The sequence below is a fragment of the Paramormyrops kingsleyae genome, chromosome 2 (genome assembly GCF_048594095.1).
Source record: "Paramormyrops kingsleyae isolate MSU_618 chromosome 2, PKINGS_0.4, whole genome shotgun sequence".
NCBI classification, from domain to species: domain Eukaryota; kingdom Metazoa; phylum Chordata; class Actinopteri; order Osteoglossiformes; family Mormyridae; genus Paramormyrops; species Paramormyrops kingsleyae.
In genome coordinates, this window is record NC_132798.1 from 19,748,981 (window position 1) to 19,771,040 (window position 22,060).

Here is a 22,060-nt window from a genome sequence, read left to right on the forward strand (position 1 = left end):
ACACATCGCGGTTCTGGCTGGTCCCCAAATTCCTCTGGTCTCGGATGACTTTTATCACCCTTCCGAACTCCAGGGTGCACAGGTTGCCGTCAGAAGCTGTGAGGAAGGAATATTCAGCCATCCAAAGAAATGACTGCAGCTTGTTTCTTTAAGATAATCCACAATTTAGGATCAGCACAGATCCATGCTGATCCCAGCAGTTCAGTTACATGCGACGAGTGATTTGGTCGCATTTGTCAGAAGGCTCATGCTGCCTTCCGCGCGATCTGTGCCGTCCTGTCACGGGCCGTCTGTGCGTGACAGGTCACTCCCGCTGATTCAGCCGGGTCCTCACACCCCTGAACACAGCCGGAGAACAACCTCCGTGTTTCACGTTGTGCGAGGGGCAGATCGCTGATGATTGCCGAGGCGGGTCTTATGTCAAACGTGGATATGAATGCTTGTCATCTAACACTCGTTTGCCGATCCGATATCAGGTAAGCGACTTTGGTGCGGCCTGTGATAAGACATGACCATGTGACTGTCGGCCAGCTCTTGCAGCGGCTTATGTTTTATAATAAACAGCAGCTGTGTGTGACAGCCATCCAAATGTGTTTCTGCGTGTGAATGTTTGTTACAACCTTCAGCAAGGAATTCCAGGACACGGCGTTCATGAAAGCAAAAAGTTTATTCATGTTTGAAACTACATATAACTACCACAAGGAAGACTTTTCAGTCCAGGGTGTAGTCTGGTTAAAAAGTAACACGAAACATTTTTAATACATTAGAATCACTGCCACAAATAATCTTTCCATGACTTTATCAGTTTTAGAATCACATACAATACAAAAAAAAGCAAAATTGGACCCTGTCAGACAGAGCTTGAATGTACATTTCTGAATACTGAAAACTCTATGCATTACAGCTGTTTTTGTTACGTTTTTTTCTTATTTTTTGCATGAATTAGTAACAAGATGAGCAACATTCAAAATGTTTGTCCGTATGTACAACAGTTTAACTGTTTGGTGTTAATTCGTGGGCACCACTCACCCCTCCCCCAGCCACACATACTCTTTATCATCATCATCATCATCATCATCATCATCATAATCATTATTTTTTAATATTTTTTAAAAGTTGCAAGAAAGCAACTTAGTTTTCTTAAAAGATTAAAATATACATTAGATTACAGGAAGGGAAAGGAGGAGTTTATTACAAGATGCAATCAAACTAAATAAAATACAAAGTAAGAATTCCCAAAAAAACCGACATGGTAGTGATATTGTTCAGAGGTAGTAAGTGAGCACTCTAAGCTATAGAACACGCTGGAATTCTATTGGTTTCTATGAGTTTGCATGAGGTAATAAAGCTGTGTTTTGATTGGTGGAATGGATAAATACTCTTACGCTACATTATTTACAATATGTGGGGATGTTTTACGTGGCCAGTGTTGCCAGCAGGCAAAATGAACCACAAGGACTGGCATTAGACACGTAGCTGTTTCCAGACATGGCCTCAAAGACGCACAATGTTTAGTATATTCACTTTTTTTGTTAAACCGTGTCCAATTTAGAGTGTTTTTCCGACAATGAAATGCATGTACTTGGTATGTTTCATTCTGTGCCACCGCAAAGGTCCATAATGCATCAGAAACGGGTGGGTGTGAGCTAATAAAAATAAAAAAAGAGGACCGCCCCCCTCCAAGCTGGCAGTAAATGTGATATTAGCCCTGTTAAACATGTGAATTAGCACACAATGGTCAGAAGCTGGGCTATGAGTGCTGCTGTTGAATAACGCGGGTCGGGGAACAAAGAATGATGGAAATGGACCTCAAAAAAAGAAACAACAACCAATATGTATGTAACGGGTCTACCAGCACTTCTGTCTTTTTGTCGTCCCGTTCTTGTAGTAATTGCACAGACGTGAACCATAAGGTGGTGCCTGTGGCCGTCCATTTGCCCATCTTCAGGAAGGGTGGGGTGTGTTTGGATGCGGGTGTCCTTCTCGGTGGGTGTAAAAGGGGCCGCTGGAGAGCCAAGCAACAGCCTGGCCAAGGAGGGAGGTAATGGAGCTGGTCCTGGGGGCTTTCCAGGCTGCAGAAGAAATTTCCGGAACAGAGAATCCACTGGGCGTTGGCCTCCTTAACCCATTCTTCATGAAAATAAACGTCAGGAGGAAACACGCCTGACAATGTTCTGCTTTATATTATTTACATATATATACTGTATATATGTATGTTTGAGAAGCTGTCCTGGACGATGGAGGATGACTCCACCATGAGAAGGTGAAGGCCTTGCCCATGAACAAGAAATCCTGCATGATGGTTGCCGTTTGTTGTCTGCATGTCTTAAGAGGGGTGGCGGGGGAGCGGCGATGACAACAGGAAAAAAGGTGAGCAACGCCGCGAACGATTGGCTCCCGCCAAGTTTGTCCTGCCTCTCTGATTGGCCAGTCAGTGCTAGTCGGGGCTCTACAGCATAGGGATGGGGAGCGTCGGTGGGGAGATCAATTCGAGGTATCCGAGTGGACGCTCCCCGGCCCCTCTGTGGGAGAAATCACGGAGGACGGAGTGCCCGCATCCTGCCACCCTCCATTAGCCTGGCATGGGGAAGAGAAAGACACACAAGGGTTAATTACTGCAGGTGCGCCAGGAATTCAGATCTGACTGGAAACCGCAGCTATGTGAGAAAGGTTCCGCGTAGCCTGGGTTAACTGCTGCTACGCAGAGGACAAACTGGTGTTTGTGGAGATCAGAGAGAGCTGTGCGAGGTTACACAGCAGTTCAGTCACCATCAAACAACCAAACGCCAAAGCCCCAAGAGGAACCGGGCTATTAAAATGAAGGTACATCCATATAAAACAAAAAAGAAACAGATAACAGCACAAATGAGAAATAAATAAAACAATGATAAACAATAAAAGTCAAAATCCAAATGAAAATCCAACAGACAGCAAAAAGAAAGAAAAAAAAAACGTGGCTAGAGATGATCTTAAGTGTCAAAGTCTGTAGTTTCCCCCACATCTGTGTGTGTGTTCATGCACGCGCCCGTGTGTGAGATCATCTGTATATTAATAGTTTAAAAATAAATAATGGAAAGGTGAATTCCTCCTGATGCAGTATTTGCCACACTGCCGGCTCCTCTGAATTACACTCGCATCGCCAATGAGAGACTCTCTGAAACAAATTTGCCTGATGTCCGGGCCGATGGAAGCGATTGCTGAATCAATGTCTAATCAGATTTCTGCTGTGGCAGACAGCTTGTCGCTACATATTTTTATGTCAGTCAAGAGGAGAGAAGGCGTGGGGGGGCCCCGGCCAGGGAGCACTGAGTGGATGTGACGGGCTGTGCCTTTCCCAGGGAGGGGGTATCAGCTGGGCCCGAGCCCCGCCCCCCCCCGCACCTCGCCGACCTGGAAGGGCTGGCTCGCCTTCTGCCCGCACCAAAGTAAAAGGTTAGCATATGCTAATTTATTTATGCTACGGCTCTCTATGGAAACAATTGGTCTGTGTTAATGGAGTGTGGGGGGGGGGGGGGGCACTCGGGCAGGTATTTATGCTACTGCTCCCTATGGAAACAACTGGTCTGCGTTAACGGTGGGGTGGGGGGGGGGGCACTCGGGCAGGTATTTATGGTACGGCTCGCTATGGAGGCAATCAGTCTGCGTTAACGGGGGGGGGGGGGGGGGGATGGGCTGGGGGGTGGAACTAGGGCAGGTAATTGGTGGAATTAGTATTTCGCTGATTTAGGATTCCAGTCCAGTCCAGGTCAATAAATAGATGAATCTGGTTTCCAAGGCCGCGCTGTGTCCGCCTCGGGGAATTATGAGTAACCAGAGATCCGTCTCCCAACCGCCTTTAAATTTCCCAGCTTCCTCCCTCTTGTCCATGTCCTTTATATCCATCCCTCTCTCTCTCTCTCTTTTACAGATGCCACCAGGTGCTGTTTTGCTAACAAGTGTGATTTTTATTTTTGAGACTCGCCTCGCCTCGTTGCTCGGTAACAATCTGCGGCACGCGGCAGTGGGAGAGCGACATGCCACGGCGGCCCGGAGTTGCCGGCGGCAGGCACACCGTCACCATGACGGCCCTCGGCAGAGCGCGAGCGGCACCTCGCCGCACATACATGCTAATTACTGCCACGGCCTGCTCTTTGAATTCACTCGTCTGCTTTAACGGGAAGGGACGGTCCCTTCTGAGTATGTGAACGCACTTCGCTGTGATTACACAGCTTTCAGTCATCGCAGGATTCTTCTAGGTTTTTTAAGACCAGGTAACGACAGCTGACAGGATGCGGTGTGACGAGGTCAGTGTAAAATCTGATAAAATTATTGATGGCAGAGTCACAAATGTGTCACGCGCCGCTTCATGCATAACAAGGGCTCAGCCACGCACTAAAGCTGGATTTACAAAGAATATATAAAATATATAAAATTAATATTTCCAAGGAACAGCTTTTATACCCAACAGATGTGGAATCTTTGAGTAGCATGAATTTTTAAATCAATTGTTAATGCTATTTAATCATATAATAAACATAAATTCAAAGCTTAGCAATATTTTACTTTTATTCAGTCCAAGTATGAATATAAAAGTACATAAAAGTATATATATATAATTTCTTATGACATGGTACAGTCATGAAATATTTTAAAAATCTTTTATGAAAAACCTATTATTTTTTCAATATGTACTACTTTAAAGATAAATCCAGGTAAAGATATAAAAAAGTTGCTCATTTTAAATAAGTAATAATTTGAATAGAGGACAGATACTAAAATGTATCCCTCAGGAAAGAAAAACTATCAGTAATTTACAATAAAATTTTAGAATATTAATCTATATATATATCTATATATATATATATATATATATATATATATATATATATATATATATATATATATATATATATATATATATATATATATATATATATATATATATATATATATATATATATATATGTATAGAGAGAGAGAGAGAGAGAGAGAGAGAGAGATAGATTAATATTCTAATGCTAATAAGAGTTGTGTTAATTAGTGGTCAAGTAGATTTGTAGTGAATTTTATTTTCTTCATTCCTTCTGCTTCTCAGCACTGCAGCATTTTTTAACTGTAATAGTATAATTAAATTTTCATTAGTCTGCTTTTGATTTTAACTTGAATCTGCTGGTTAAGCCATTTGTATTCGCACTCTCTTCGGATTTTCTGATTACTTACTAATCTGAGCACTAAAATGTGTAAATCCTAAACTGAATGGTTTTTAACTCCAGGATTTTTAACAGCAGGATTCTATAAAACCTTTGCAAAATGTTATTTGTTCTTAAACTTATACAAATTCATATCGAAAGATGCAATAAACAACAGTTTCTGAAAAGCACCTCCTGAGGAATTTGGACAGTAGCCGCGGCTCCTGAAATGTTTCTTAGCGCCTGGAGCTGCTGTGGCCTCCCCCTGCAGGCTCGGTAACGCGCTCCCGACATGAAGGGTAATTCCTGCCGTTAAGCTCACCGCTGGTAAATTGAGGAAGGTGTCGGGAACAGCAGAGACGCGCCGGTCAGGTAACCTGCAGCAGAGAGCGCCTGACATGCGATGATGAATTGCCGTTGAGATTAATCTGGCTTACTATTAACTTGTTAGGGTATAACCAAAAAATGGCATGACTTTTCAAATTAAGCCCGGGAGTATGGCGGTGAGAATCGGAGCCGCCTTCCCCGGGATACGGCCCGGGGGGGGCTCCATTGCCACCGTTCATCATGGGGGAGGCCCCTGACAGCGATCTCCCATCCAATTGGCTGTCCCCTTGGTTCCGTATCCGATCGCAATGCACCGAGTCATCTTCCATCAAAACCCCGCCGTCTGACAATTCGGTGATGTGCCCAGATGTGCCCCTTCGCCCGCCTATATTGGGCGCTGCTGAAGTGGCCACCCTCCTAGACGAATGGGGAGCACTGCCTGCGGATGACGCAGAAAACGGGCATGCAGGAAATAAAAATGACCTGCGCTTGCAGTGCAGCATTTTAAGTGGATTGATGCAGGAAATGCACACAGAGAGCGCTAAGCTGCATGCTAGCACACCGCTATATACTCAGTTCCAGGTCCCCAGTGTGTGTCTCTAACACCTTAAGGAAACTATCTATTAGAAAAAGGAAAAAAAAAAATCAAACAGAAGCTGAGCAAAGCCCTTAAGTTACGGCAGAGCCGCTCGCTGTCACTGAAGACGACAGACACTAACGTATTACCCTCTAATAATGCTGATGGAAAGATGTCAGCTTGTATTCCCATCCTGCCCCCACACTGCCCCCCCCCCCCCACACAGATAAATTAATCTGCACTCTAGTGGTTTCTGATTATGCACCGTTTTATGAAGAAGTGAGCGGGCGAGCGGCGGTGAGGGAGCGGCTTGGCGCCTCTTAGTGGCTGCGGGCGATCGCATCATCGCGGCTCTGCGTTTCATTGGCACTGATAAAAATGCGGCAAATTCTATGAGACGCTTCAAAACGGCTACATGAAAGCGGAGACGCGCCACTAAAAGGACTTTCATGGCATCTCGCTATAGGTGCGACGGCGGTGAGCGTGAAGAGGCGGTGTGCACACCCTTCATGTCGCCTGTGCGCTCACGCTAAATGCCGTTGTCATCCTCGCATCAAGCTGCTCTGCCTTCAGGGTCATGGTGTGTGTGGCGACTTTTGTCACCATGACGACCATATGGGCCGTGGGGTGGAGCAGAGCCCCGACGCCTCCCTCAGCACCATAGCCGAGCGGAGAGCGATGTGGTGAAGTGATCTTTCACTTGTTCTTTTATTTGATCTAGATAAACGACTAGCTAGCAGAGGAAGCAGCCAGGCCCCTAACCCAGAGGGGGCTGGATCGAAGCCGTCCCCCACTAAGGGGGCAGTGTGTGGCTCTGTGGGCCATCGGAAGGTCACTCTGTAATGATGGCTGAGCCTGTGCTCAGACCCCAAGCTTCACTCTCACCTGTATGTGTGTGAGTCTTAAAAAAAAGGACAGCATGATGGGATATGCAGAGAGAAGCATTCCGGAGTATCTGTACAAATGGCAAATAAAGCTGCATTTCAAGAATCATAATCTGAGTTAAACCATCCCAAAAATCTACTCTATATTCATATATCCATCCATCCATCCATTTTCATGGCCACTTCTCCTGTGCAAGGTCACTATGTTTCTGGTCATGCGATGACAGCAGCAGGGTGGACTTACGTTCAGGCCATGTGGACTGTACAGAGAGTTCCCCCCGAGGCTGTCATTGTATCCTGCCGTCTGACTGATAACATGACGCAGGGTATCCACCTGGAAGGAGAGAGAAGCCCCGGTCAGCCCCGACAGGCCGCCCCCACGCCCACCACCATAGAACACCTCCTGGGACGCGACGTGGAGCACAAGCGATGAGAGACGAGACCACATGGGGACTGCTGGGATGGGAATGGAAGTCTCCACTTGGCCCCATGCACCCGGTGCACCTTCTACGTTCCCTAGCTCTGGACAGGGGTGGAGCCAAGCCGCCAGGGGCCAGGCCTGAGCCAGGCTCCTCCCCTTTAAGGCAGGCCTCAGGTATCCAGAGTCCGGGCCTGAGCCAGGCTCCTCCCCATTAAGGTAGACCTCAGGTAGCCAGAGTCCGGGCCTGAGCCAGGCTCCTCCCCTTTAAGGCAGGCCTCAGGTAGCCAGAGTCCGAGCCTGAGCCAGGCTCCTCCCCTTTAAGGCAGGCCTCAGGTAGCCAGAGTCCGGGCCTGAGCCAGGCTCCTCCCCTTTAAGGCGGACCTCAGGCAGCCAGAGACTGGGCCTGAGCAAGGCTCCTCCCTTTTTTAGCATGGGACCCAGGCAGACAAACCTTTCTTAGGAAGCCTGTGATCCAGAAACACATAGTCCATTCCTCGACATTTCACAGACACTCAAACCGACAGACACACATACCGACACACATAGACCGGTGAAGGCACACAGACACACATAGACCGATGAAGGCACACAAACACAGGCACACACAGGTAGACAGCTAAACAAAGACATACATACAGACAAAGGTAGACAGGGAGATACAAGTAGACAGACAGACATAGCTATACATACAAATACAGGTAAATAGACAGATAGGTAAACAGACTGATAGACAAACACATAGAGACAGGCAGGCAGACAGATACAGGTGGACAGACTGGCAGACAGACAATAACTAGTTACCAATTTTTAACCCCATTCCAACAGTTAACCTGAACTGGGACTTTTTAAAACAGAAAATTAAGTTACTAAGAAAGGGACAATATCCCCTCAATATGACATTTTATTGTCTTTTGTAAAATAAGTGCCCACAAAGACAGCAGAAATTACATAGACACACTGACAAACTCACAGACCAACAAATTCACACACACGCACACACACACACCGACAAACTCTCTCCCACACACACACACCGACAAACTCACAGACTGACAAACTCACACACACACCGACAAACTCACAGACCGACAAACTCACACACACAAACACCAATACACACACCAGCACACACACACACACCGACAAACTCTCTCCCACACACACACACCGCCAAACTCACACACACACACACACACACGGACAAACTCTTTCCCACACACACACCGACAAACTCACACACGCACCGACAAACTCACAGACCGACAAACTCACACACACAAACACCAATACACACACCAGCACACACACACACACCGACAAACTCTCTCCCACACACACACACCGCCAAACTCACACACACACACACACACACGGACAAACTCTTTCCCATACACACACCGACAAACTCACACACGCACCGACAAACTCACACACACACAAACACCAATACACATACCAGCACACACATACAGCGACAAACTCACATACACACACACCGACAAACTCACATACATATATGTACTGACACACGCACACAGACACACTCCGACACACGCATACGGACACACGCACACACCGACACACGCATACGGACACACGCACACACCGACACATGCACACACCAATACACGCACACGGACACACTGACATATGCACAAACGCCGGACACTTCCCTACATGGGGTCATAGCTTAACAGTCATTCACACTGAATAACCAGGCACAGGCACATACATGTGCACAGACATGTATAAACATGTCATTATATATACATGCAGGGGTGGGCGCATACAAAAACACACATGGTTACACATTCACGCAGAAACACACAAATGGCCGCACACACACGCAGACATGATGATGCGAGAGGGGTGGGAACAGCGGCATGATGTGAGGAAAGGCCACACGCATGACGGCCGATGATGGGCATGTCACATGGAGGATGCTGGGCCGGTCCCCGGGAAAACCCCCACGAGCATTTCCGCCAGCTACCTCCAGGGGGCCTAACTGAGCTCATTTTTACATTGTGCCATCTTTGTTTGGTTTTTACTAATTTGCCTCCCCCCCCCCCATCCCACTTAAAAATATTACATTTCCAATCTGCCCGTCACTGGGCGCTCCCTCTGAATTGGAGCGGACTGTGAAATGGAGGAGGAGGAACAACAGCGAAGAGGGAAACACGACCCGGATGGATAAAGAGAGAGGGGGAGGGGCAGGAGGATGGCCCAGAGAGTTTGGGGAAACACCGCACACCCGATTCCAACCCGAGAGCTCAAGTCAGAGCCAGACGCTATCACAGCATAGTCACCTCAATGGAGTCTGAACCAACACTGCAGAAGTAAGACGCTAGCACTCACAAACTTTTTTATTCTCTGCTTCCTCCAATGAAGAGTTTTCATGCCGAACTGGACACATTTTCACTGCTTTACAGTGATTTTTAAAGTTTAAAGTTTTAAGTCTTAAAACGGGCCGAGGCAATTTGGGGTGGACCAGATTTGGACTATCTGTCGTAGCCAATAAGAGTCTTCAACAGCGGACTGGCATGATAAGCGGCCAATGGTCCGCGTTCTGAGGCGGGGCTATTCCCGGACGTGGACGGCCCCCGGGGTTTGCTCTTTGCTCCGGACTGCATTGTCAATGGCTCAGCAATGGCAAGGCTTGGGGGGGGGTCTCCGTCCGTGTCTCCTACCTGTGACTGCACATTGGCGCCAACTTGTGCCCCCTGGTAAGAATCCCCATTCAGATTCTGCATGCTCATGAACATGTCCCCCGAGTTCGGCAGGTTAAATGAACCCGAAGAACCTGCAAGGGAAAGATGCAGGGGGCTGAATAACGACAGAAGGCAGAGACAGACAGGACAGAGGCGCAGCGCGGCGCGGACCAGCGGTGGCAGGCGCCCACAAGGGCGACGACAAACAGAGAGAACACTGGAGAGAGAAGGAAAGCACCATGGGAACATCCCAACAGAGATTACACAGGTCCTCCACAAAGAAAGGAACAGGAACCAACACAACGCAAATCACATGACAGGCACAGAGATCCGACACGGCCTCAAGGCTCAAGCTGTGAAGTGTTTCACACCACCACCAATCCCATATCTAACGTCAGAGGCTGTGGGGTGGGGGGGTGGGGGTATCGTATGCCAATGACACGGACATTAAGAAGCTTATTAAAAGTCCAGTACCAGTGAACATGTTGGTTAAAAGAGTGTTTTTGCTCTCTGCGGAGTCCAGCTGAAATTCTTCATCTTTCATCTGGAATCCTGGGCACAAGAGAAGGGGGAGCACTTCAAAGAGCCGGACAGGTCGCCTGTACCGACACGCCGCGTCCATCGGTGCCACGCACACATCCTCCCGCCCATCCCACACACCACTAGCCTGGGCTCTGTCCTGCTGGCTGGGCTCGAACGAGGGGGAGTTTACCGTGAGGGTCAGATGGGGCAGGAGGGAGGGGTTTCAGGAGAGAGGCTGCTTGCTTTCACTTTGTGATTTTCCTTCTCTCTGCTCTTTGGCCCACAAGCACTAAATGTGAGCTTATCCATGTTGGGGGGGCATGGATATCTATTCTCTCTGAGAACTTTTACTTGTGTGGTGCATGATGTGGGTGGGGGGGCGACAAGGCTGCTGGAATGTAGGGAGCTCCATCAGGGAGTGTCATTTTTTTGGGGGGGGGAGTGGGAGGCGGGGCTAGCATGTGGAACGGGAAGGCCCAGCCTACCGGAGTTGGGCGTGGTGGGCGAGTTGGTCTGGTTGTTCTGCACAGCGGCGGCCACGGCGTGCGCGGCCGTCACAGCCGTCTTGGCGGCATACAGGTTGGCCTCCTCCTGGAACTTGCCGATGTTCTTCTTGTACCGGATCCGCTTGTTGCCAAACCAGTTGGATACCTGGGGGACAGTATGGGAGAATGGGGGAGGGGCGTCAGACGTCAAGCCAGCGGATGTGCCGAGCAGCTCGACTGCCTCCGAATGTCAGGTTAGGGCCTGTCAAGCCGACAGTCCCAGGCCACACCGCGCGATCCACCAGGCCGCGCCGCACGATACACCAGGCCGCGCCGCATCATACACCGGGTATGCCGCTAATTAAGCCATAATCAGGAATCACCAATGCAGCGCTACAGGCTCTGGGGCCGCTGTGTAGCCGGTACCCCGGGGGGGGGTGCTCATGTGCGACAACATGCCCCCGCCCCTCAAGTTTGCCTGCCACCTGTGACGCGGCTCGTGTCACTCAGCTAAGTGGCTTCTGTATCTCTCTGAGGAACCCGCTAGTCTCCGATGCTAAAGGCCGCGCATTCGGGGTTGTGTGAGTAAGCAGAGTGGGTGGGCTACACTCCGGACTGCTCCGTGCTGACACGTGTGTGGCCGCGTGTCCGTTATCTGCCGTAACCATGTTTGCTACTCATTTACACTTCGGCTGTGAGGGCCCTGGGAATCACGCTTCCACTTTGACTGATAAACGTGCATGTTTGTCAGTGTTCCGAGTTTCATTGGTTTTATGTGATCAAAGTGTGTCAGAATGGCCAATCAACTGTGTGTAACACGTTTAATAACTGAATAGTCGATGATGGGATCAGCAATAACAGGGATAACAGCTATACACTCTTACCTTTATTTTCAAATAAATATTTATAATAAAAATCAATCATTTTGTTACCATTTTAAAATACATAGCTGTTTCACAATCTCAAATTCTAATCTACATTGATTTTAGATCTCTTTGCTCTCTGTATTAAATGCATCCTATTCAAAGTATTAAACAAAACAGTTACACCCTGTTAAAAATCTATTACAGATAGAACAATGCGTGCATGTTACAGCCCACACCTGAATATTTCATTTATGTAGTCATTAGTGGAGAAAAAATAGAATAAAAACAAATATATAATCGGTTGTTACAAATGAACATTTACGTTTCTGTGGAATGCGTGAAATAATCTGAAAAATCGCACTTACATTAGCACTGCAGTGTGTCGCACAGTATTTCGCTAATTATTCTGCTTTTAATTGCTTCCTCGCCTGCGTTTTGACAGCCGTCTCTCCCCCAGCCTCCTTTCTCTTAACGCAGCTTCATTTAACTCCTGTCCCCGTGTGCACGTTTTAATGCGCGCGGCGCCCGACGCGAGCCCGTTCGCGCGCCGTCCAATCATTTCCACCCCGCGAGCCTCCGCACTTCTAAATCTTTAATATCTATGCAATTAAAATTAATGACCATTCGGGCAAAGCTGGCGCTGCCGGTGTATCCTTGACATCGGTTGCATGATGGGTTTACCTAGAGGTTAAACTAACAAGTGGAGTTTAATTGGACACAATGAGCAGCCCAGCGAACATCCTTTTTACTTAGCCGGCAAAGAGCAGCTTTTCGCAGCATAATTTGGCACAAAGCCCCCCTCTGAACGGCGAACGCAAACGTGCGGGAGCAGACGCCTGCTTTCCCCCCTCTATCGCACACCAAACCTGGAGCGGCGAGAGTGACCAGCTGACCCTTTATGAAGAAGTTCAGAAAAATCCACGAACGACAGAAATAACGGCTCCGTGAAGGGAGCCGGATCTTACGGCTCCAATCATTTTAGGGGGCGAGGGTGACTAGGTTTATTTGCGAAATAATCACTAAGATAACGATAGGGTAAGATCTGGATCAGATTCAGACTTAGACATCCCACTTTTATTTCATTTCGCACGTGTGGACTGGGGTTAGCGGCACTAAATTAATCGTACTGCCAGACTTAATGTCAAGGATCTGCACCGTAACCATTATACAAGGTGACGCCATTTCCATCTGCTGTGTCAGGGAGTTTACTCCTTTGATTTTAGCCGCTGTATGAAATGGGTTACGTAAATAAAGTTCCTTTGCCGTGAAAGCAATTTATGCACCTCTTCATATTATAAAAAACTTTATTGTCACAAATCCCGCTCATTCTGTTTTTAAGGCTGGTTGGTTCTCACTGTTCACGTAAAGGGGAGTGGAGTGGATTTAGGGCAGGCAGTGAAATTTGGGCACAATGATAAAAAGGACGGCTCAAGAGTACAACTTAGTTCCCTTTGTTCGTACCAAAGATACCCTGAAAAGAACTGGATTATTCATGAAGCAGCACCGTCAGTAACCTGCGCGAGGCCGTGACGGAGACAATAAGCCCTCACACAGAACTCTGAGGTAAATGAGTGTGACAGCGATGTGCATGTCCCCGACAGACCTGTTAACTCAGGGCACGGAGATAATTAATGCACAGCGACCCGTTAATCAGATCACAGAACAGAGATAATATTACAGAAATACAGACTTGGACAGTTATTTCTTAAAAGTGGTATGGGTAAGTTCAACTCCCTCAGGGCCAAGACCAGGAGAACATTATAACCATAGTATATGACAGCTTCTTACCTAAACAAGACAAAGAATGAACCACCATTTTCTTTAAAATACCAGTGCGTGACAAGCTAAAAAATGTTGCCATGTGGATACTATAAATATCATAAACTACCACCTCAAAATGATGAAGCATCATCGATACATTTTCCCAAACTGCGTATCCAGTGCAAGATTGCAGTGCACACACTACAAGTAACTCAGTGACACCAATACTCTAAAGCAGATGATTTTTGGCAGTGAGGAGAAACCAGGGAACCTGAAAAGAACCTACATGATACAGGGAGAAGATACAAACTCCACAAGAGCAGAGCGGGCAGGGATTCAGCCTTTTGTGCCTGGAGGTATGAGGCATCACAGCTACCCACGGAGCCCCTCTTGAAGCAATAAGGTGAGACCATTTTTCAAAGAGTGCCATGGTCCTTTCTATAAACGGCTGAGCAGATCATATGCAGAAGAAAAACAGCGGAAAGCGATGCTACTGACAGGCGTTTGCTTGGAAGCTTTTCCCAGGCTGACAGGCAGTAAGTCTTCAAGAGAATGCGTCCGTCTACTCTGCTGCTACGTCATATTGCAAGTCATGGTGGTGCAGTAGTGGTTAACCTCTAAGGCTGGGGTTCGAGTCTCCATCATGGCTCCATGTGTGTGGTTATTTGCATGTTCTCCCCATGTCGTTGTGGGGTTTCCTCTGGGTCCAAATTCCCCCCCCCCCAGTCCAAGTGAATGGGAGTTGTGAAATTGTCCATAGGTGTGAATGGTTTGTGTGTGCCTTGTGATGGGCTGGCATGCAATCCTGGGTTATCCCCTGCCTTGTGCCTGTAGCTTTGAGGATAGGCTTCAAACTCTGCAACCCAGGACAGGAGAAACAGGTACAGTAAGTGGATGGATGGTGAGCCACCAGTCCCGCAGGCAACATCATCCCTGGCTGTGCCTCCAATGGTGCGTGCTAACATCAGAACACTTGGCTACGGGAAGAAAACTCAACCGGGTTCCCCGTGCGTTATCATGGAAGACTGGACTGGCGATGCGTCACCTCTTAAAGATCTCGCCCCCATGTCTGCTCCCTGACTGGAAAAGGCCGTGGAACCACACTCAGTAATGCACCGCCATTTCTGTCTCATCATGGGTCAATAATTCTCTCATCATTTAAGGAGAATGGATGTTCCTTCCACCAACTAAATAGCGCTGGAGAATAATTCCATCTTTGGGGACCACCTTAATGAAAGCTCAAGCCTTATTTCTTAATTAGAGAGGGTAAAAATAAGGTGGTTCCAGTGTTGTGGCTTCTAATTCTGTCAATAATGGAGTGGAATTCATTAATCCTTTACATGTTAACCTTAGGCATTGTCCCTCTGAAAGTGCAACAAGTTAAAATATCGATAAGTGCCGTTCATTATAAACACACATACCCGGAGAGCGAGAAGCACATCTGATTGAGAGTCCCTCCTGAGAATTGAGGCCTTGTGTCAGTTAATAATTGTAAGCATAACCCTGCCCTCAGACCAAGTCAGTCATTCATGCTGCTTAAAGTGTGTGAGTAACATAAGCCAAGCAGAGGTGTGAAACCTGACTTATTTTTTAAAAAAAACTGTCCCACAAAGTCTGGCATCTTTGTAAAGGGAAGCATTAACTGTGACAGAAGCTCCGCTTGTTGGGGTCACATTGGGAAGCTGTCTATGACAATCTGAAACCCACCTCCTCCCCCATCACCCAATGAATAAGCATTTCATCCATTTCTCAAGTGCTCATCTTCACCTGGCGGTTGGAATACTATGTAGCCAAACGTATTTGGATACCAGCTTGTCGGACATCTCCTGCTAAAACCTGGGGCACTGATATGAAGTTGGTCTACTCCTTGTTGCTACAGTATAGTAGACTCTATTCTTCTGGGAAGGAATTCCATTAGATGTTGGAACATTGCTGGTGGGATTTGCTGCCATGGTCTCTTCCTGTGAGTGTGTGTCTGACCATTTCGCCAGCAAACTCCCACACAGCTCCACATCACGATCCTTTCATATGCAGCTGACCAAGACAACTCAATCAAGGCAGAAATTCAACAAACTTGACTTGCTAGGAAGCTGCCATGCAATGATGGTGCCAAGTTGAAGGTCACTAACTTTTTCGGTGCGACCATCCTTTCTGCTGTTAGTGTTTGTTGCTGGAGACTGTACAGTAGTTTGACACCTGTGTCAGCAATGGGTGTGGTTTAATTAACCAACTCCTCTAAGCAATTAGGGTGTGCACATACTCCAAGCCAGACATTGTATTCTTACTGCGTACATTCCCCTTATCCTCTTAAACTAAACAAACATAGATTTAACTGAAGGATAATATATTCCATGTGTATTGCACAAAAGCATTGCAGTGTCGGATTGGATTCTTCTCTATCCAATTCTTTACAGATGAAGAAGAACTTTGACTCTTGGACAGCAAAGAGCGGACTAGTTAGTGGCCAGCACCATAACGGTCTACTGGCGACTCCAGCCATTAGGAAACGGTGTCCCCAACACCTCAACATTACCCAAGAGTCCAGCCATCCACTGACATGCCACACACTATCTCCTCCATCTCCAGTAGGTGTGTGACCGTAATTATTAACTCAGCCCTACTGAGCCAATTCTGCTTCCATCCCATTCTCCGGTCCCAGAGCCCAGCTGTGGCCTTTCTCAAAATCAATTATTCTGACGGGAAAATTAAGACTGGGGCCCCGATTCGATCCCGCTGACACAGTGAAAAGCCTCAACTTCAACTAACGAGTTTTACCAGCACGTCGACTGGCCGTCTCTCTCTTGTCATACTGGGAATGAGACGAGCCCAGTGCAGAGACAAAGTGACATGGTCCGAGTTTGGCGTTCAAACTGAACCAGGACCGGAATCTGCTCTGCAGCTGGAGATACCTGATGAGTGTTTGCAGTAGGAAGCTCTGCTGACGTATGTCTGCAGGCGTGATGATATCAGGCAGGATGCTGCTTTTGGGCGGGGACTCAGGTTGTCCTGCTTCAGGGATTCTGGGTGCAGAGGTACCTGGAGATACATGGCTACTCACAAGAGCCCATTTCTACGTTTGCTCTCACGTGCTGGACAGATTACGGCAGAAAACGAGCAGCAAGCATCACAGCTGGCTATGTAAACCCAAGAGGACTGGTAGTTGTACCTTTGAGGGAGGTGCTCTGTATTTAATCACTTTAGGAAAAAGATCAAACTGTAATCAGTACTAAATGCTTTAAGCCTACAATGTATGCTTAACAATGATATTAATTACTTAATGCAACCTCCTTATCCTGGCCCAGAAGACGTCTCTGCCAATGAAGCCAATGGACTTCCCCAGATTTCATCTGTAATTGGTTGGACACATGACGTCATAGATCTGGTACTGGAGGCTCAATTCAGGCCAAAACACACGAATCCAGTGGCTCTGTTGCTCAGACTGCCCGTGGATGGATATCGACGCACTTAATGTAGGCTGTCACACAAGCCACACGCCCTGGGCATGCCGTAGACCGTGGAATCGTAACAGAGGGCTTGTTAGACCAAACAGGCACAGGTGCTCCTTCTTATGCGCCGTCTAACCAGCTCTCAGGAAGCACGAGGGAAGGAAAAATGAGGCGCCACTGGAGATTTGGTTGGTGTGTTCTCCTCCGCTTGTATCTGATGTGGATTTTTTGATTTGTTTACAGAAATGGCTGGTAACCCCCCTGCTCCCCCCGTTTGCCACATGTGTCACTTCTAGCTTTGATCCCCCCCCCCTCTCAAGTGTGACACAGATGCATATTAATGTAATTCTCCTATTATTACACCAAAATGCTGATCCACACTGGGGGGTCACAGTGCTAAGGAACAGGGCTTGATCTCCTGCTGGAGTCATCCACGCCCTAAGAGGGGGGCGTCATGTCCACCATAATCCCCCCCTCCGCCCCTCCATCACCAGAAATAAATTCAGCTTGTCTCGTCACACTGTCTACAGGGCCCTTGTTACAGAGCTTCAGGTGGGGGTGGGGGTGGGGGTGGGGGGGCAAGCCTCTTAATTGTCTATTTACTCTTAAATGGTGGTTCTGGTTTACCAGGAACCCAAACGGCCAGGGGCTTAGCTGGGGGGTGAAAAAAATCCTACAGAACCAAAGGAGGGTCCATGTTACAGCCTGCGGTTCGAGGATTTCAAAGCCAGCCTATCAGATGAGATATTCATCCTGAGGACATTGTACGCGGACAGCACCATCTCGAGGGTACCACAGTGAGCTCACACCTCCCGGCCTGGGGCGTTAAATGCTGCCTCCATCCTCTGTGAGGAGTTTGCGAGTTCCCCCCAGGTCATGCGGGATCCTCCGGGAGTGCCTAAGCTAACGGACCTCTCTAAGCTGTGTGTGTGCCCTGTTCTGAACTGGCATCCCATCCTGGGTGTACCCCCGCCTTGTGCCTTATGCTGCCTGGGATAGGGTCTAGACACTGCCCCCCCCCTCACAAACCCCACTACCCATACCCACCCTCCCCTGACCATTGTAAGTGGTTAAAAATGGATGGATGGATGAATTTGTGGATTTTTGGGAATAAACAACTAATCCAACTTAGCAGGTAGATGCAGGTATATCTGTCCTCCCATCTCATGATAACATCGAAATAATGCTGCAGAAAATACCTCCTAACTGACATGACTCTTTCCTTCCTTTAGCATTTTCTGCTACACCCAAGCAAACACACATGGTGACTCCTTTTGGACCCCCTCCCGAGTCGTCCACGGTGACTCCATGCACGGCTGGCCCCCACCCTGGCACTGCCCCCCCCCCCCCCCAAGTCACTGTCTGCACCCTACACCTTGCATATATGTATAGAAATTAAAAAAAAAAACAAAAAAAAAAAACACAAATCCAAAAAAAAACAACAAGTGAATCAGGAGAGGTCATGACATACCTGTGACACTGTGATGGTGCTTCCCACCCCCTGAAGGCAAAGAAAAATGTCTTTTACAGTATCTGACTCTTCACAGACACACTCTGTATACTCCTTCACACTCCCACCCCACACACAAAACCAGAAAAAGACATTTTAGACGACACGCGGACTGGCATTCTGGGGAGACTGACATCCCAAACGGGACGGCCGCTTTGGGTCGGCCGGTTTGCCCTGGATTGGACAGGGCCTGCTGCATGGATTTGTATGGTGTTCAAAGTGATCCCCCCCCCCCCGGTATGAATGGCAAGGGCAGTTTGAGGCCCCCACAGGACTGAGTGTGTAGCGGCAGGGGTGCGGGGTATACTGGTGCCTTCCGGCTCAACCTAATTTAATGCCGGAGAAAGTGAGAATGTCACTTTTTAATTTGGAATGAGTCACTCCTTGGTCTGTGCAGCCAGGTAGGGTTGGGTGCGGGGAGCGAGGCCCGCAGAGTGGCCGGCCTCCTGGGTACGTGGGACACCGCCTCACCCACCTGCGACACGGTGATGCTGCACTTCTTGGCCAGCTCCTCTTTGGCCTCCTCACTGGGGTAGGGGTTCGACAGGTGCGAGTAGAAGTATTCATTCAGGATCTCCGTCGCCTGCTTGCTGAAGTTCCGCCGTTTCCGCCTGGGGCAGAGGCGACACAGAGCAGACAGGCGGGGGGAACCGGTAAATGGCACGCCCTGAGAACCAACCCCGAGGATGTGTGTGTGTGTGTGTGTGTTTGGGCATGTCTGTATTGCCCTGTGGGGACAAAATATCTCCACAAAGTAATAAAAATCTCTTATTTTGACTTTTTTTCTGTCACATGTGAAAACTCAGTTTAAGAAAAATCTGTGACTGCAAAAAAAAAAAAAAAAAACTCAAAATGTCAAAAGCAGTATTTTGTTTGATTACTAATGGTTAAGGTTAAGGCTGGGTAGGGATTAAGGTCATCATAGTTTGGATGTCCAATGAGATGAATGGATGGTCCCTACGAAAATATGAATACAATTGTGTGTGTATGTGTCTATGTGTGTATCTGTGTGTGTGTGTGTGTGGAATATGCAAAAACTAAAGAATCGTTATATACCTGTACAAGGATCAAATTTAATTTCTCACATACACAAATATACTCAGCAAATGGCAGTGAAGTGTTGCAGTACTTTCCATGATATATTTTGCAGTGTTACTGTACGTGTTGAGCTACTGTAATCCTGTGCTTTTCATTGCAATTAATAAGCAGACAGGTGATTACGGAAGAAGCCGTCCTCACGAGAAAAGGGAAAGCACACACGCACAGACGCATGCAGACACATCCACACACTAGCCGACACATGCAAACACTCACACAGACACATGCGGACACACGCGCACACATGCAGACACATGCGGCGACACATGCAGACACACACGCACCCATGCGCAGACCGACCTGGCGTCCAGGAAGCGGGAGCGCAGGATCATGACGGCCTCACAGGTGCTCTGCTTCAGCTGCATCTGGATGGAGCTGAACTTGCGGTGGATGATGCCCACCATGCGCTCGATCTCCTTGGGAGAGATGGGCCGCGTGCGCGACTGCTCCCGCAGCAGGTTCATTACGTGGGTGGTGAACTCGTTACACGCCTGTGGGGGAGGGGGGGGGGGCTCAGTGTCAGTCACTGGGGGTTAGGACCACCCTAACCACACAAAGTCTGTGATCTGACCAGGACCATAGACAGGGGTGGGGCCACAGTGCCACCAGCCCCCGCTGAATGCTGATTGGCTCCTGGACAGTCCCCTCCCCTGTCATTCGCCATTTGAAAACATATCTCTCTGTATCTATACATATCTCACATATCGCTCTGTATCTATAGCCCCTCTTATGCTACCAAAAATCCTTGCATTGCCCAGGGATCTGATCCCACGGACCCCCTTTCTTCCACATCACCAACGACTGCTAAGTGTAGAACCAGAAATTTCTGCAATGAGCCTTAGGACCATGAAAATTCAGGTATGGCAACCTGATCGCTCACAGATTACCAGTGAGCTGCAGTGTGCATTATCTGGATATTTTAACAGCTTATAGTTGCCCATTCCTGAGCCCCGCTACATGGAAATACGCATCACAGGCCGCCGAATTCCAGAGAAACTGAACAGACTCTGTCCTCCATGAGCGCAGGTGCCGATTTGCAGACTGGCATACGCCCAGCGCGGAAGCAAATTTAAACAGCTTTCCGTTAAACCGGTAGTTCATACATGATTAATTACAACAACTCATTTATGTGGAGCACACTTCGGCTCATTACTCTAAGTAAAATTCGTTAAGTATTTACATTTAGATAATTAAAATCTGGATAAACCCTTAAGAAAGATGCATTCACTCCCAGCAAAGTGTTTGCGTGCTATTTCCGTTAAAACGTGCAGAGTGAATTACTCTCATTTATCCTCTTGGTTTGCGAGTAACACCTTTTATTCAGCAGACCCAGACTCCACAGAGCGCCTCCTGCAAATTAACGCGAGGATTAAGTGATTAAAAAACATTTGGCTGTTTAACAAGCGTGTCCCCCTTTGTCTGTGCACGGCGTACGAAGGTGATTATTTTTATTTATCTTTATGCATTTTAACGCCAGTCCTGCCGACGATGTTACGCTTCCCCGGGGGGAGTTTTTATAGCGCCTTGGTAGCGTGGTCTTAAATTATGGGGGGGGGGGATAGGGGGTTGTAACCGTCCCCAATAATCAGAAACGGCAAATACATCCCCTCCCGAATAATCATATTGTCTTGATATCAGACCTTTGCTTGGTGGAGCCAGGGGCGTCTCGAGCGCTTGTTTCGCGGGGGTCTGCACCATTTGGGGTTACCGTCTCCATCACTACTGATGTCAGATTTATTTACCTGCGCTTAACGTAGAAGAAGCTGGATTTGTTTGTGTTTTAATTACTGGGAAGCTGTCTTTAAGATATTAAAGAGGATTTCTGTCGGATTCGGCTTAACTACACGCATTTCATTCAATTAATGTTTAATTCTGTTAATTTATTTAATTGGTTCGGTACAATGCGTCACCGAGGATACATCTTTGAAAACTATACATTAGAACAGAAGCATTGTTTTTGTTACATTTGTCCCCAAATTTTAATTCTTTAGGCCTAAGCGTGACAAGTATAGGTGCTGAAAATATACTGATCAAATAATGGCATGTTAAACACATTATGTAAATGTACTTTTATGGCAAAATACATATTTTTAAACCATAACTCGGAAACATCTTTATATCACCCATATATAGTAGACTACAATAATCAAATTTATAGACCAGACCAGCTCCTGCACCATCAAATGAAATTATTGTTACAACCACCTCATAAATTTCGCAGCTGTTTTAACTATTAATGGACCATTATATCACTGGATAGAAATAACAGGTGGGGAACACAGATCTG

The 22,060-nt window shown here is 47.6% G+C and overlaps 1 protein-coding gene across 10 annotated transcripts in view; it reads right to left on the bottom strand.

Annotated features, from left to right (window-relative positions):
- Positions 1–648: 648 nt before the first annotated feature.
- The window catches only part of pbx3b (pre-B-cell leukemia homeobox 3b), an 85,084-nt gene continuing 63,672 nt past the window's right edge, over positions 649–22,060 (bottom strand). For 2 of the 10 annotated variants that reach the window (XM_072707647.1, XM_072707657.1), the window contains exons 5-12: positions 20,074–20,264; positions 19,151–19,286; positions 18,637–18,666; positions 11,093–11,258; positions 10,560–10,637; positions 10,065–10,177; positions 7,201–7,290; positions 649–2,577 (exon numbers count right to left, since the gene is read on the bottom strand). In XM_072707647.1, the coding sequence (XP_072563748.1) occupies positions 2,485–2,577; positions 7,201–7,290; positions 10,065–10,177; positions 10,560–10,637; positions 11,093–11,258; positions 18,637–18,666; positions 19,151–19,286; positions 20,074–20,264 (897 nt within the window). In that variant the 3' untranslated portion in view covers positions 649–2,484. The remainder of the gene's footprint in view (positions 2,578–7,200; positions 7,291–10,064; positions 10,178–10,559; positions 10,638–11,092; positions 11,259–18,636; positions 18,667–19,150; positions 19,287–20,073; positions 20,265–22,060) is intronic. The other 8 variants (XM_023840798.2, XM_072707666.1, XM_023840803.2 and 5 more) reach the window with 8 other exon arrangements.